The 17316-nt window shown below is 38.2% G+C and overlaps 1 protein-coding gene across 3 annotated transcripts in view; it reads left to right on the top strand.

Moving 5' to 3' along the window:
• Positions 1–207: 207 nt before the first annotated feature.
• PPP4R3A (protein phosphatase 4 regulatory subunit 3A) overlaps positions 208–17316 on the top strand; it is a gene marked incomplete at its 5' end in the record, with an annotated part of 37881 nt that continues 20772 nt past the window's right edge. For 2 of the 3 annotated variants that reach the window (XM_079699576.1, XM_079699575.1), the window contains 3 exons: positions 208–349; positions 12738–12793; positions 15858–15956. In XM_079699576.1, the coding sequence (XP_079555702.1) occupies positions 208–349; positions 12738–12793; positions 15858–15956 (297 nt within the window). The remainder of the gene's footprint in view (positions 350–12737; positions 12794–15857; positions 15957–17316) is intronic. The other variant, XM_079699577.1, reaches the window with a different exon arrangement.

Genomic DNA, 17316 nt, shown 5'->3' with positions numbered 1-17316 from the left:
GCCGGAGGCGAGGAAAGGCGAGGGCCAGAGCTCGGGCCCAGCGGCGGGCCATGCGGGCGGCAGCGCGGCCCCGGGGCGGCCAGAGGCGGCAGTGAGGCCGGGGAGCCCTTCCCTCGTGGGCGTCCTCTCGCCTCGGCTCCCGCCTTCCCCGGACCCCCTTCCCGGGCGACTCCGGCGGGGCCTTTGCCCCGGCCCCCGGGCGGCACGATGACCGACACCCGGCGGCGGGTGAAGGTTTACACGCTCAACGAGGACCGGCAGTGGGACGACCGGGGCACCGGGCATGTGTCGTCCGGCTACGTGGAGCGGCTGAAGGGCATGTCCCTGCTTGTCAGGGCCGAGAGCGACGGTGAGTGAACCCCTCGCGGCGGGACCCTCGCCTCGCCCCGCCCGCGCCCCTGGGCCAACTGCCCGGTCCTGTGGGGCTAGCGGCCCTCTGCCTGAGACGACGGAGGGGACGGAGGCGGCGGCTCGGGCCGCGGCGGCCCCCGCCTCGGGGGAAGACGGGCCCCCGGCCCCCCTGTCCTCCCGGAGCTGCTCTCGCTCCAAGTGTTTCTTTCTCTGAGGGCCCCGTCGCACTTGTGCGGGCACGGCCGGAGCCAGGCGCGTCTGAGCGGTGCCGCCGGGGCGTGTGCAGAGGTCGGGGGCCTGGGAGCGGGAGCCCGGACCTTGCCGTTCCTTTGCACAAGAGTGACCTTGAGAAAGCTACTGATCAAACCGATCCCCTGCTTTCGTTCACGCGTCTGTAAAGCAGGCATGAAACTTTTCTCGGAGCTAAGAAAGTTGTTAGCTGTTTCACTTTTTGGAGCATAAGCATTTTGTTGTGCTTTTCTTCTTTTTTTTAAAAAAAACGTATCATTGCTGCACTTTTCCGATCCTGTTGCAGGTTGGCAGCCCTGGTTCTGGACCTGGCAACTCTGCACTCGGCAGAGGAAAGTGCTTCTTTGCCGTGGGAAGAGAGATTTGTGTTCCCGCAGCGTTAGTTGTCTTTTTCATTAGAAATGCAGAACTTTGTGTGTAGTTTCACTGGGTAAACGCCCTGCAAGTCTGGAATCATTTTACCCGAGCATTTTATCCGATTGCTTAACTATTTATTCATAATTTGGTTCAGCTAACAGGTGGGGAGAAGTTGGCAGAAACCTTTAAAACCTTTCGAATCTGCCCTAGTGATGCATGTGTTTCACATATTTTGAAACAGCCCTTCAAGGTTCAAAGACCAAGCTGATTGAAGATAATAAGTGTTTCACAGTTTTAAAGACTTAACTCAGTTTAGGGATTGCCACTTCCTCCGGTGGCGTACCGTGAACTTCCCTTAAAGAAAATGTTCACATCAGGTAAAACTTTTTTCAAAATAGTTCCTTCTGAATTTGAAAATCTGCCTTGTAACGATAGCCTATAATTTTATGGTAGCTAACTGTCTGAGTTTATTACGATTGTAGGTCTGTATCTAAATTATTACAAACTCATTTCAAGGACCTTTAATTGGACTTCCTACCCAGAACTCCAATTCCACGGAAAACAAATAAGACTCACCATTCTGTAACTGAAGACTGTAGGGACATTGCTTTTCAATTTGAATTGAAAGAAAAATGGTAACTTGGGAGTATATTTCCCACAGATTACTTTATAAGCCTCCCTAAAATAACTTAAAACTGGAGAAAACTTATTTTTCCTTGGAGGCATTTAAAGGGTTTTGAACACATTGGGTAAATTTTTCTGAGGCCTATATTATTTGTCTCTTAAAATACAAGTTTGAATGTGAAGTGTTAGTGTACTTTTCTGTATGACTATCATGTAGTAACCAACTATTCTAACTTCTATGTTTTTGCTTGTTTGGAAAACTTTTTACATAGTGAGTTGGAAAGTATAGGCTTTATAGGTTCAGTTAATCATGTGTAGATTTGAGATGAATTCTTTGAAACCTCATACTAATTTGAAATAAGACATACCTTCACATCATGTGTTTAATAGGACTCATTATACAAAGTCCTTTGTTTAAAGTATTTTTAAGCATTAAGTCTTAATGTCATATTGTCATAGGGAATCATACTCTTCTAACACAATAATATAGGAATCTGGGCTTTTTCCATTTTTATCTAATAGGGAAAGAGCTGAAATAAACTGACTGTGCCCTTGTTAAATTTATAAGTTGTTAGGAAAACTAAATCCAAAAAGTAGGCTTAGAAAATTCCAGGATACTTGTGAAATACTTTGTAAATAATCTTTAATTTGATGATTTATGGGTTTTTTTTTTTCCTAACAGGGAAACTCCAAATAGGAATAATAGTCAAAATTTATTGAGTGTCTGCTGTGTGCCAGAGATTCTTCACTTGTATCCTCTGGTGTCCTCTTGGTGTAGGTACTGTTATTAGCCATATTTATAGATCAGGAAACTGAGGCTCAAAGAAGCTAAATAACTTAAGATCACATAGCTAGGTTAAAAAGCAAGGAAGATCAGTGTTCGAACTGAGGTGGGGGAGAGGTGTCAGGGATTGAATAAGACTTCTAGTCTATGACTTGAAACTAGTATTATCAATTACTTAATTAACATCATTAACTGTTAATAGTGTGTTTTAAACCCCCATATTATTGTCTACTTGTATTTGCTGCTTTATACTTAGATTCAAGGTTTATTTCAAAGAAAATGAAAACAGTTTTTAGCCTAAAGATATTTAAAATTATAGCTTATCTCCAGGCTACATGTGGGAGTTTTGTATTGGCTGCTAGCTTGGATTATCCATTATTGTGTGCTTCCCTCATTTTCCATCACAGGATAATTGAGAATTTTCTTTTTATTGTGATGAGCAAAATGGAAAGTTGTTTCTGGTTTTCCATAAAATGAGTCATTTATCTTGTTAGAGGAACATACACACTTATCTGAAAATCAGGAAGGAAATTTCTGAATGGAAGTATTTGTGTCTTACCTGTTACAGGGCACATCTGTGTGGGTAAGTATGCCCTTCCCCTCTGGAGCTGAGTGCTTGGCAAATCTGTAGCTCTCCTAGCCTTGGAGGAGAGATGTCCCACTAAGTTACTGAGCCCATTTTCTGGATTGCATCCTTATTCAGTAGGTTTCTACTGGCAGATATGTTGTAGGAACATATCCTTTTTTAAAAATGAAGGTAGATTACCTCATTACCTCATAGCCATGTACCTGCAAAGTTCCATCCTCCAATAAAGATTACTTAGTATTGTTTTTTTTCTTCTCCCAGTTCATGCTGTACCTGTTAGGTTGCTGAAGTGGGGGTAATGATATTATTCTTTGCTTACTCTCTCGCTTTATGTTCAAATCATTCTACTTCTTTTCTCCATTATTATTTTTACCACCTCCACCTGCCAATTTTAGAATTGATAAAGTAAAGAAATTGGAATTTCTCCACACACTGAAGGATGTCTTTGAACATAAAATCATATCTATACTCTTTATTCTGGATTACTTTGCCAATCATCAAGAATAGTGTTCTTGGGTCTTCCCTGGTGGCACAGTGGTTGAGAGTCCGCCTGCCGATGCAGGGGACACGGGTTCGTGCCCCGGTCCGGGAAGATCCCACATGCCGCGGAGCAGCTGGGCCCGTGAGCCATGGCCGCTGAGCCTGTGCGTCCGGAGCCTGTGCTCCGCAACGGGAGAGGCCACAACAGTGAGAGGCCTGCGTACCGCAAAAAAAAAAAAAAAAAAAAAAAAAAGAATAGTGTTCTTATATTTGGTTTTCACCTTAAGTTTTATATTTTTTATGTTTCATAATGGTTTTAATTCTGACTTGTCTAGTCAACGTTAAAAAGATTTCATTTTCATTGTTATTTGAGGCATGAAGAAATGAGACATGGGGAAATGTTTTGTTCAAGGTAGTGCTGCTAGCTAATGGTAAAAACTGGAATCCTGTGCTTCTTCCTCTTGATAGAACTTGGTTGTAGGTAGATCTGCCTCTACTCCTACTATAAATAGAAAAGGAGGTCAACAGTTTGGGTAGGAGAGTCTGTTTTGTTTTGTTTTGGCTGCGGTGGTGAGAAATGAACAGAGATAGCATCAGCATTTTTTATGTTATTCTTATAAATCAGTAAGTAGTATATAATCTTGCATATGGTAAGCACTCCAGATTTAGCTACCAAGAAGAACCCAGTGTCAGTACTGGGAGAAATATTTCACTTTGAAAAGTTGATTTAAATGTGCTTTTTTTTCTCTTGTGTAGACCTACTTCGTGGAAAATTAATAGGCTTAGGATAACCAAACCCTTATTTTTCATCTGTTGCATGTGATAACTTTTGAAAGTTTGAGGGCCGTTGGCTACATTGGGTATAACTGATGGGGTTGGAGTGTAGTGAAGGCTTGACACAGGGGTGGGACCTTTTAACATAATGCTACCAAGTTTTTTTTTTCCCAGGCCTTCATTTTAGGTTTTAAATGCCATGTGTAATCTGTGGTCCACAAAATTGGGAGGGAGGGACCTGGAACACAGACCTGCTATAGGTTTGAAACATACACTAGTCTCCTATCATCATGAGATTTTGGACTTCCATTAATTCATTTTGATGGTGTTTTCTTCCTACTAAGGAAACATAGCACCTAAGCTCTTGCCCTTAGCTTTGACCGTTGATAATGTCAATATACTGGAAAAGCCAGTATATTGCCAGTAAAGTTGAACTGCTTACTTAAGAGCAGCAGACCTGGGCTTCCCTGGTGGCGCAGTGGTTGAGAGTCCGCCTGCCGATGCAGGGGACACGGGTTCGTGCCCCGGTCCGGGAGGATCCCACATGCCGCGCAGCACCTGGGCCCGTGAGCCATGGCCACTGGGCCTGCGCGTCCGGAGCCTGTGCTCCGCAACAGGAGAGGCCCGCGTACCGCACAAAAAAAAAAAAAAAAAAAAAGCAGCAGACCTGGAAGCTCTTCATTCTGAAATCCTTAAGTATTTATCCAAATCTGAACTAAGGTCAGGATCTAAGTTTCTTAACCCCAAACCAGATACTCCCATATTATCTGAATCTGATTGATTGGTATTGAAAATAAAGCCATAAAATTATATAAAGTATAATATATAATTTCTCCAGTGAAGGGAATTGATATCTTCTGAACAGGTGAATTTTCCAGCTAAATTAAACTGTGTAACATGATTAAAAAATCTCAACAATTTTCATGGAATATTTCCTAAATACTATATATTAGAAGGTTTTTCTTAGGCAGTCTAATGAGCCTGTGTTGGTTAGCCTTTTATTTGTAATGTGTTTCTGGATCATTGTTATCAGTACTAATTTTTCTACTATTCAAGATTATAGTGATGCCAGGGCAATGCTATGCTGATCATGCTGTTAAAAAAAAAGTATTGAGTGCTGGTTATGTGTTAGGTTCTGGGGTAGGCAGTTTAATATAAAATTGCAGTTAATATTCAAAAGCAACCCTAAGAGGTATTATTTTTTTCTAACCACAAGTCTTGGTGCATTGATTCTTTGATTGGATAGTTCTGGGGTCTTTTTTTTTCCTGTACCCAGCCAGAAATCTAGACCTTTTTTTTTTTTTTTTTCCAATGTAAAATCTTTCCATTGTAAAAGATTTTCATGAATTTAGTGTATGAGTATGTTTGTTAGAACTAGGAATCAAACAAGCTGTCTGCTGGCTGGATCTATACTACAGGCACTAGTTTTAAGTTCTCTGATTTCAACTCTTCAGATGAGACTTCATTCTGCACGTACTAACTACCCTCCCCCTATCCCTGGAGGTGTTTGTTTTGTTTTGATAGGGGTGTATTGGGGGTTTGCAGCAGGATACTAGAAAAGTTCAAGAGGAACCAAGATGTGAAGTAGGGAGGGAATGTTTTTAGTGACCTAATTGTTTATACTCATAATTGTACTGTTTGTTTTATTGTCACTTTTTCTTGCTATCAATCTATGACAGCTTTACCTGTAGTTGTCTTGGTGATGTTATGAGTGGCGTTTCCCCTTCTTTACCATTGTCCCCCCATTTCCTGAGTGTACAGATCTCCTTTTTATCAGTATATTTGGGGCCTCTATTTGTGTCAGGATATACAGATCTCATCTAAAACTAGCATAGTATTCCACTGTATATATTGAATTCACACAGTACAGTGTTGGTGGCATGGAGTAACATTTCTCAAATTTTTTCCCTCAGGATACCTTTATAGTACTAAAATTGAGGATCCCTAATATCTATCGATATTTACCATATTAGAAATTAAGATAAGACTTTAAAAATCTTTTCTAAAGCAAGAATTCAGTGACAAGAATGTCACTGTTTTACATTTTTACAAATCTCTTTATAATGTCTGGTTCAGTTTTTTTTAAAGTGTTCTTTTCTGCTTCTGCATTCAATCTGTTGCCCTATCAGTGTAGACACTGTGAGAAAAATAAGAATGAAAATGGGAAATAATCTCTTAGTAATATTATGAAAATAGTTCTGATTTTTCTAGGCCTCTTGAGATCCCCACACTCTCCAGCTGGCTCATACATTGTTTCTAGGTTTTTTTTTGCCCTTACAAACACTGCTAATGACATCTGTATTCGTATACTTGGCACCTGTATGAGGGTGTAGGATAATTTCCTAGGATTGTTGGACCAAAGAGTAGTATGTGTTTAGAAGCTTTGTAGATAAAGACAAATGACCCTCCAGAAAGGTTGTGCTGATGTTCAGTTTTGGTAATAGTAAATGAGAATTAAGGACCCTCTTTATTTTTTGAAGAAATATATGTGCAAATATGGCCTTGCACGCCTGTCAGAATCGTGGGGATGGACTCTGACAAGCATTTGCTGTGCAGGAGTATTCTTTAGTTCACCTGAACGTGGCTGATTTTGTTAGTGGTCTGAATGATAGATTCTGCAGTGACAAACTTAATTACATGTATTGATGCATTCCACTTAGCTACATCAATCTCTCGATTTTTGTGTTTCCATATTTCCTTCCCAGTCATTCAGGTGGGAAGTGGGAAGGCCTTTCTCAAGTCTTGATATTGGGGTTTGCTATGTAGGCTTGTCTTTCTCTTGTCTGTGTGAGTGTCTTTCTCAGATGTGTGAGGAGATGGTGTCATGGTGGGGGGCGGTTGGGGGGGAGAATGAATTCCTCTTGGAGGATAAAGGCATCTATTTCATTGGATAGGATGAATGTGTTTCTCAAATAAATTGGGGTGGGGGGCTGTTTTACGTATGTGTTTCAGTTACTAAGATATACTGGATCTACCCATTATCAAAAGCATTGTGTTCCCCTTAATGAGAACTTTTAACTCCCTTGATGTCATTTAAGGTCCCCTATTAAGGAACATTTTCCTCATTTCTCCCCTTGTTATCTCTGCTACCATGATAAATGCCTCACACCTACAGTTGAACTCTACATCCGCTTCCATACCCACTTATTACTGGGATGGAACCACTGTTCCCAGTACTGTAGCTATTGATAACAAATAGACTTGCTGGGGGGAAGGATTGTGTAAATGCATATTAACACTCAGCCGGATCTTTTTCAGTTGATTGGATAAGTGCTTATAACTTTATTCAGTAGAAACTAGGAGATGGGAGTGGGGAACCTAATAGATGGACTAGGAATAAAACTAGAGATGTGTCTTTTCATTATTATCTTACTTAGCCCCCCAGTTAAAAGGCTGTTTCCCATATTCCAGCCTCTACAGCCTACTGACATCTTAGGGAACATGGTATTTGGGGACCAGAGCTGGACTTCCTAAAGTTATATCTTAGACTAAAACCATTGGATATGGCTGAAATGGTTTCAGGAGAGATGCTTCCCCCTGACATCTTGAATGGCCCAGGAAAAAGAAAAACTTACCAGAAGCTTCTAGTATGTGCTTATTCTTGTTTTAGCCAGCACTTTGGGAGGGAACACTTCATACTTTGAATTTGTGATTGATTTTTCCTTTCTAGTCATCCTAACACTGTAACACCACCGAGAGAGTTTTGAAACAAATGCAAAAAAAAAAAAAAAAAAGGCAAAAAAACTTGTACTCAAAAAATAATAGTTGGTGTTGGTGTTTTGTTTTAGCAGTTGCCAAGTCAGGTGTGTGGGGTTTTTTGGGTTTTTTAAAAAAATTATTTATTTTTGGCTGTGTTGGGTCTTCGTTGCAGTGTGCGTGCTTCTCATTGCCGTGACTTCTCTTGTTGCAGAGCACGGGCTCTAGAGCGCAGGCTCAGTAGTTGTGGTGCACGGGCTTAGTTGCTCTGCGGCATGTGGGATCTTCCCAGGCCAGGAGTTGAACCTGTGTCACCTGCATTGGCAGGCAGATACTTAACCACTGCACCACCGGGGAAGTCCCAGGTGTGTGTTTCTTGAAATCACAACTTGAAGTGATAGCTCCAGCCCCTATGCCGTGTGTCATTTTACCCCTTCTCTTAAACTTAAAAAAAAAAAAACAAAAAAAAAACTTTTGAAGTATAATACATCAAAAAGGTACACAAATCATAAGTATTCAGGTTGATGAATTTTTCACAAAATAACCAGCACAAAGAAACCACGTAACCAGCACTCCGGAAGCCTGCTTCATGTCTCTGTCTTCAGTCACTCTCTCTCCCCTTCCCCTCAACAACCTAACTTCTAACACCATAGATTAATTTTTGCCACTTTTTGAACTTCATGTAAATGGTCTTATGGTATATACTTTTGTCTGAGGCTTCTTTCATTTATGTTTGTAAGATTCATATACATTTTTGCATTTACATATATTTGGTTCATGCATTAACATTACTGTATGATATTCCATTGTATGAATATTTACACTTTAGCTTTTTTTAAACAGAATTCACATGCCATCTCATTTAAAGTGTATAGTTCAGTATTGTCTAGTATATTCACAGGGTTATGCAACCATCACCACAATGAGAGACCATTTTGTCCTCTAAAAGAAATCATGTACCCATTAGCAATCACTACCCATTTGTTCCCCCTTCTTCACAGTCCTAAACAGCCACTAACCTACAGATCCTCTAAATTTGCAAATTCTGGACCATTCATATAAATGCAGTCCTAAAACATGTGGTCCTTTGTAACTGGCTTCTATAACTTATGTTTTCAAGGTTCAGTTACAGCATGGATCAGAACTTCATATCTTTGTATAGCCGAATAGTATTTCATTTATTTACCCATTCATTAGTTTTTGGACATTTGGATTGTTTCCACTTTTTTGCTATTATGAATAATGCTGCTCTGAATGTATGTGTACACAAATTTGTGTGGGCAAATGTTTTCGTTTCTCTTGTATGTATCTAGGAGTGGAATTGCCCGTAACTCTCTCTTTTTGAGGAACTGCCAAATTTTTCCAAAGTGGATGTCTTTTTATATACCTCCAAGAAAAATGTATGAGGGTTCCAATTTCTCCACATGGTTGCCAGCTCTTGTCATTGTCTGTCTTTGATTATAGGCTTCCTAGCTGGTGTAAAATGGTTATCTTTTTGTGGTTTTGATTCGCATTTCCCTAATGACTAAAGACGGTGAGCTTCTTTTCATGTTTATTGTCCATTTGTATATCTTTTTTGGAGAAATATCTATTCGGATCCATTGCCCATTTTTAAATTGGGTTATCTTTTTATTATTGAGTTGTAAGAGTTGTGGATGGAAGTCCCTTATCAGATACATGATTTGCAAATAATTCTGCCCATTCTGTGGGTTCTTTTCACATTCTTAATGGTATTGTTTGTAGCATAGAAGTTTTTAATTTGGATTATGTCTAATTAGCATCATTTATCAATGATGTGTGATTTTTTTCCTTTGTGCTTTTGGGCAGTTTGACTTTTTTTTTTTTTTTTTTGCGGTATGTGGGCCTCGCGCTGTTGTGGCCTCTCCCGTTGCGGAGCACAGGCTCTGGACGCGCAGGCTCAACGGCCATGGCTCACAGGCCCAGCCGCTCCGGGCATGTGGGATCCTCCCGGACCGGGGCACAAACCCGTGTCCCCTGCATCGGCAGGCAGGCTCTCAACCACTGCGCCACCAGGGAAGCCCGGGCAGTTTGACTTTTAAGGTGGCATTACTTACTCAGTTTGGTTCTATGACATTAGATCTCTTGCATCTTCTGAAATATGTTATAAAGTAATCCATTTGTTTCACTCTATTATTTATGTAGTTTTCTGCGGATGGATTGTTTTTGAGGACATGATACATTTCAAAGTAGGGTTTTTGGAATGTATTTTCTCATAGAAACCCGTGTTTTGAATATGATTATATGCCATGACTCATCTTTTAAAAGTTTGATCCATAATGTACTTGACATACTTTGTGATTTCATTGGGAAATAATAGGGTGCAATTTTTTTTCTAGTAATTAAGCAACAAACAGTGAAAGAATATTTACAGAGATAGTTGGAAATTTTAATACTTTTAAGGGACTCTAGACATTGAGTTTGTTTGCTTGCTGCTTTTTCTTCTTATAAATATATCACTAGATGGCTCTTAGTAATTACCAAAATAAAAATTCGATGATTGTGCATAAAGAAAATTAAGGGGCACTGGAAAATTTATTTTGATTATTGTGGCAAAAGTTGGGAAAATGGGAAGAAGAGTAATCAGGCTTGCTCGAGAATGTGAGAACATTTGTCTGAACCTCAGTGAGCCAAAATAGTAAAAAGAAAAGAGCCTAAAGAAATGGGGTGTTGGGAGTACAGGTGGAGAAAATAGGGAGACTGTTTAGTTACCTTAAGTACAGAAAGGATAAGAGACAGATTTTGGGTTAAGCATTTCACCTGTGCTATACACTGGAAAGATTCAAGTAAAGTGGGAAGATTTCTTGTGCACAAGGTGTTTGCAAATTAAGTCACTGCAACTTGGCAAATGCTGGTATTTTACTATATATATTCAATATCACTGAGCATCATTACCAGCACGTGGTAGTGAATGGTCAGTAAATTACTAACACGGGGCAGTATCATAAACTTAGTAAACAAATTTTAACATAAAAGCAAAACTAGTCAAATTTGGAAATGTTAAGAGTGCCCTTTTCTCAAGTGTCTAGCCACTATTTGGAATGGAAAAAGCAACTGTTAAATGTAATATGAGAAGAGTTGAAAGCTTTGGATGAGAGACAGCTGTAGAGAAAATGCTTTTTCTCAAGTATTTTGGGTCAGAACTTGGCTTTAAACTGGAATTGGTTGAGGAGGGGAGAGGTATACATTTAGTCTTAAAATGTGCTCTTTGTGGAGACATACAGATGGCCAACAGGCACATGAAAAGATGCTCAACATTGCTAATTATTAGAGAAATGCAAATAAAAACTACAATGAGGTACCACCTCACAGCAGTCAGAATGGCCATGATTAAAACGTCTACAAATAACAAATGCTGGAGAGGGTGTGGAGAAAAGGGAACCCTCCTGCACTGTTGGTGGGAATGTAAATTGGTGCAGGCGCTATGGAAGACAGTATGGAGTTTCCTCAAAAAACTAAAAACAGAGTTGCCATATGATCCTGCAATCCCACTCCTGGGCATATAGCTGGAGAAAACTAATTTGAAAGGATACATGCACCCCAGTGTGCATAGCAGCACTGTTTACAATAGCCAGGACATGGAAACAACCTGTCCATCGACAGGTGAATGGATAAAGAAGATGTGGTACCTGTATACAATGGAATACTACTAAAAAAGAATACTACTGAATACTACTAAAAAAATACTAAAAAAGAGTGAAACAATGCCATTTGCAGCAACATGGATTGACCTAGAGATTATCATACTAAGTGAAGTAAGTCCGACAGAGAAAGACAAATACCATATGATATCACTTATATGTGGAATCTAAAATATGACACAAATGAACTTATCTGTGAAACAAACAGACTAACAGATATAGAGAACAGACTTGTGGTTGCCAAGGGGGAGACGGGCTAGGGGAGGGAATGAGGGAATGGATTGGGAGTTTGGGGTTAGCAGGTGCAAACTATTACATACAGAATGGATAAACAACAAGGTCCTGCTGTATAGTACAGGGAACTATACTCAGTATCCTGTGATTAAACCATAATGGAAAAGAATATGAAAAATGTGTGTGTATATATATATATATGTATAACTGAATCACTTGGTTGTACAGTAAAAATTAACACAACATTGTAAATCAACTATACTTAAATAAAATACCTTTTTTTAAAAATTTTTCTTTTTGTCACAAAGTAGTAGTTATTTTCTAATACCTTGAGTCTTATGATACTGCCGGGGAAAAACAGAAATGTGCAAATTCGCTTATTAGAAGTAAATTGATAATTTGAAGATGGAGAAGTGTGATTCCTGTATTAAGCAGAAATATAAGACTCTGAAGGTGAATTATAATTTGGGGATGTACTTGGGCAATGGATCATATCCTTGATGTTTTCAGACTTTTACCAATGAATTCTTATTTTCATTCTTGAGAGAGACCAGATTTTATTTATAATGCTTATTTGCATGTTTTAAGTTATTTCTCTAAATAATACTGAATATAAGAGATTTAATCCCAGATCATCTGGCTTCACACTGTGCTGTTTCACTACCTTCTGCTGCCCAGGAGTTGTTAGATTTCTCTTACCATCTAGTGCTCACTCTTGATGATCGTGTCTGTTTTGTTAAAAGTAAACATGTATAAAGCAAGCATTTCTTAGGTTACAGGCTATTATATTTAAATTTGTATGTTTTAAAATAATATTTCCTCAACTGAACTTGTATGTGCATCAGTCCTTCAGAAAAGGAAATGTGTGTGTATGTAAGGGAATACAATTTTGCTGCTTTACAGTTACATAATGGAATGTGTTTTTTTTTTTCCTCTTTCCTAGGTTCTCTACTTTTAGAGTCCAAAATAAATCCTAATACTGCATACCAGAAACAACAGGTAAAATTTTGAAGATGTCCTTTATCTTGCATATTATCCTCTCGATTTGGTGATTAAATGAAAATTTGCCATCTGATTCCTTACAATGAAAATTTTGGAGTAGATTATAAGATGCTTTGCCAGTCTAATTCTAAAATCCAGTTCTCCCAATCTCTGTATGTATAAAGCAATCATTTTAAATTAAAAAAAGAAAAACTTGCTTCAAGTTAAGCTAAGTTCTAGATATTTGACTAACTGAGCCTATTCTCAAATTTAAAACCTAAAACGACACAGTTTTCTTGTTTCTACCTAAAGAGAATTTAAAAAGTGACCACTGATGGAATAATCAGCTACTAACACAACTAAATAGTAGAAACTCCTTCCTTCACTGTTGTAAATGCTAGTGCAGGAGGAACATTCATATCTCTATACAGCAACTCAGTATAAATACGAATCTGATTTCTTATATAGCCTGACTGGGACCTTATAATGATGTAACAGTTTTTTAAGAACTTTCAACTTGAGTACAGATTGTACTCTTGTACCCTTCTGATGCAAGAGATTTCTGAAAGTAAATCTCTCACTTAATACCTACAAGCACTGTCATCAAAATTGGTATTTAATCAGAATATACCCGTGTAGATAACACTGAGTGCTTTACAAAGCCAGTGAAATCAGTATCAGTTCCCTCATTGCCCTGAAGATGCATATATAAAATAACTTAAAGTAAAATATACTACCAACACATTTATATTTATATTACTTTATAAATATATAACTTTATAAATAAATTATACAGTGCTTTGCTTCATCATTGACCATTAAAATACTACTAGAGGGAAGTTAGTTTTATTTTGCACATAAGATGATGCCTAAAGATTGTGGCTTGCTTGAGGTCACACAGATAGTACATAGGAAATCGGATATTTACTCCTAAATTTATTTAATGGTGATTTATTTGTCCAACAGGTATTGGTACAATATGAAATATTCTCTTGATCGTTCAGTGGTCTGTTAAATACACTTTGTTGCATTTGGTGTTCTTAAGAAAACTCTCAGGTTAGATTGCAATGGCTGGAGACTAGAGTATTATTTGGTTTTGATATTCTATACATAAATTCACGTTTTGAGTTTTCAGTCAGCTGAAGAGTAAAAGCACATCCTAAGAAAAAGAAAAGATCAAGTCTATTTTGAGGATGAATGAACAAATCTATATGTCTTAACCTGTAGGCTGTTGGATGATAAGCAAGCAGGATGATTTGGTGAAAATTAGGCTCTTCAAGGAAAACAAGAGTAATTCCTAAAAATTTTCAAACTTATGAATTTGTCAAATGGATAATTAAGAACGTATTTCTAGCTGTGCCCTGATTTAAGCCTCCAAATGATTCTGAATATACATTGTAACAGAGTAGTTGCTTACAGTTGTCTTAAACTTATCTTATTACTAATGTGATAGTGGTTTTAGACTTCTTCCAATAGATCTTACCTTATTACTGGTTTTCAAAACAGTATGATCCCATTTATTTAAAGATGAAACTGAGGCCAACTGACTAATTTCTGACATGTTGATCTTACAGTGTTAATGTAAATTATTTTGAGCTGGAACAGCTACCCAGTCTCTGGAACAGATTGCTTGCTTGGGATCTATGATCTTTTGAAGTTCTTGAAGATAATAAAAAGGGGTCTTTGAGCTCTTTTTTAAAATTCTGAGTAAGACTTGCAGATATATCCTCTTAGTAATGCTGCACAGCCTAATCAGAGGATTGTTTATTTACTTCTGGCTGTCATCACTTTAGTTCAGTAAGAGACTATTGGTCTCATGATTGACAGTTAAATAATTGACTGAACAGAGTAAATATGCAATTTAGCAGACAAATTTTTAAACATGGGATCCATTTGTGTACAATAAGCGGTGTCCTTATGAGGTACTGAAAAGTATTAGAAATTACATAGATCTTTTAAGATACCTTAAAATATAGTCATGTTCCCTCCTCAATGCAGGAACTTTTATCATTTCAGTAGATGCTCAGCCAGCCTTGGCTTGGCTCCTTTCAGTTACTTATTAGATTAAATTATTTTTCTTTATATTGTGTTCACATCTAATTTCTACTCCTAATTCGTCTCTTTGGACTAGTTTGAAAAAGGCTACATGGTAGCTGTTACATTAGGCTTTGTTTTCAAATGTAACTCTCCCTAGTGCCATTCAGAAATTCTTAATATGATTCATAGATCCCTCTGGAAGAAGGCTCTTTTTTGAAATGGTTAATTGCTATGGAACAGTGTATGTGTTTATTTATAGTCAGTAATTTCAAAAAGATACCTTAGACCCTATAAATATTATACCATGCATACTGTAGAATACAGACTATTTGTACCACAGGAAATATAAAGTGGTCTCGGTATTATAATTGTAGTGTCTTGCTGAGATTACATCTTAGTAAAAACTGTTGAACTGTTTATTAAACTTACTATCATTAAAAAACCAAAAATTGGTATGAAATGAATAAAAGGGTGGTAGGTGGTAGGAGCATCTTGCTTCTTGAACTTTGGTAAAAATTAAAAAACCTCTGTCCAGGTAAATGCTCACATATTACAAATTTAGCCAATAATTTCAAGGGCGTCATGGGCCTCAAGTGCCCCAGGTAAAGAACACCCGATACTGAAAGTTAGAGAGGAGGAGGAGCTATGTTTATTTTATTAATCTCATCCTCCTAACACGCCCTTGTTATTGAATACTCAGGACTTCCTCTTTGAGCGTTTTGACTAGAGCATAAAATGTAACTTAATGTGCAAGCAAAGGATTGACATAATGTTTAGTTTGTATCTTTTGATATATTTAGATTATATGCTCAATTTGTAGTGCTTTTCATATATTGGTTCAGCTTCTCCTTAAGGAGAACGTTGTTTTCATTTCATAGATTGGGTAAAGTGAAGTGCAAAAAGGCATTGGAAATTACTGACATCAATGTTACAAAAAGTAAAAATGAGTACTGTTCTCAATTCCCTGTTGCTTTGTTCATTTGCCTTATATTTGAAGTAGTTTGTGATAATATATGTTAATCATTCAGACTTCTTTTCTCTCAAGGACACTTTGATTGTGTGGTCTGAAGCAGAAAATTATGACTTGGCCCTTAGCTTTCAAGAAAAAGCTGGATGTGATGAAATTTGGGAGAAAATATGTCAGGTAATTTTAAAAATCAGAAAATCAACATGTTTTCCTTTTAAGCATTTTGTTTTTTGCTGTGCTTTATGCTAATGCCCCCAATTTTAAATAGAGACACATTTCATATACATCTTCTAAATTCACTGCTGTCTGTGAAAAGCTTGATTTATAGGAAAGTACAGTTTATTGACATTAATCTACCCAGCCCAGGCCTTTTCTGAACTCCAGAGTTGTATATCAGCTGCCTTTGAGAGCTCCTCCATGAGTGCTAACTAGCATCTCAAATTTAATAGTCTAAGACTGAACGGAATCTCAACTGAGATTTGTTCATTCTCCTAGCTACCTCTCTCATCTCAGTAAATGCCACCCAGTTGCTGAAGCCAGAAACATGTTTATCCGTCCTTCATCTTCTATATCCATTCAGTCCCTCAATTGTAAGTCTTAAATGCATTCACTTATCTTCATTTTCATTGCTATTAGTTTACTAAGCCACCATCATTGCTTGCCTGGTTTATTGCTTTCATCCCAAATCTGTACCACAGCTGGAGTGATTTTTAAAAAAATGCAAGTCTGATCGTGTTACCCCTTGTTCAGTAACTTCTTATGGCACTTGACTATCTCTTCAACGTCATCATGCATGTTCTCAATTGATTCTGGAATTCCCTAGTGGTTCTAGTACCTCAGTCTAGTGATAAAATCTCCACAGTCTTTTGAGAATGGTCATTTTTTATGCGCTCTGATGGCTAAAGCCACTGGTTCTTGTTATGGACTTATTTAGACCATTACATCCTAAGGACACTTTCTCTATCTTCATGTTTATTTTATCTGGAGAATAAATAACTTTCAGGAGATTCTTCAATTCATTGGTTCTCAAGGTGTGGTCCTCAGACCATCAGGATGAGCATGACCTGGGATCTGATAGAAATGCAAATTCTGAGGCCCCCATCCCAGATCTACTGAGTCAGAGACTGTGAGTAGGTACCAGTAATTCTATTTTAACAAGCCCTCTAGGTCAGATTTTCTCTGTCAAGGGCAAGATGGTAAATATTTTAGGGTTTGTGGACCATACAGTTTAACAGCTATTCTCTTCTGCTGTTGTACTGTGAAAGTAGCCATAGATAACACATAAATAAATGGACATCGTTCTCTTCCGGTAAAATTTTATTTACAAAAACAAGTGGTGGGCCAGGTTTGGCTCGTTTGTCAACGCCTGCTTCAGGTGATTCTGATGCACCCTGAAGTTTAAGAGCCACTGCCTTAGGAGAAGCCACAGTGCTCCTGAGGCACAGTTTCTCCTTAACTTGCAGAATTTATTTCTGCTATATAATTCTCCTCATCTGTGTTTTTCATAAATTAACCTGCCTGTTAAGCTGTCCCTTTC

The sequence above is a fragment of the Hyperoodon ampullatus genome, assembly GCF_949752795.1.
Source record: "Hyperoodon ampullatus genome assembly, chromosome: 3".
In the NCBI taxonomy this organism is placed as follows: Eukaryota; Metazoa; Chordata; class Mammalia; order Artiodactyla; family Ziphiidae; genus Hyperoodon; species Hyperoodon ampullatus.
The sequence above is the reverse complement of the archived record's forward strand: the minus strand, read 5'-3'. Positions and strand labels throughout refer to the sequence as shown.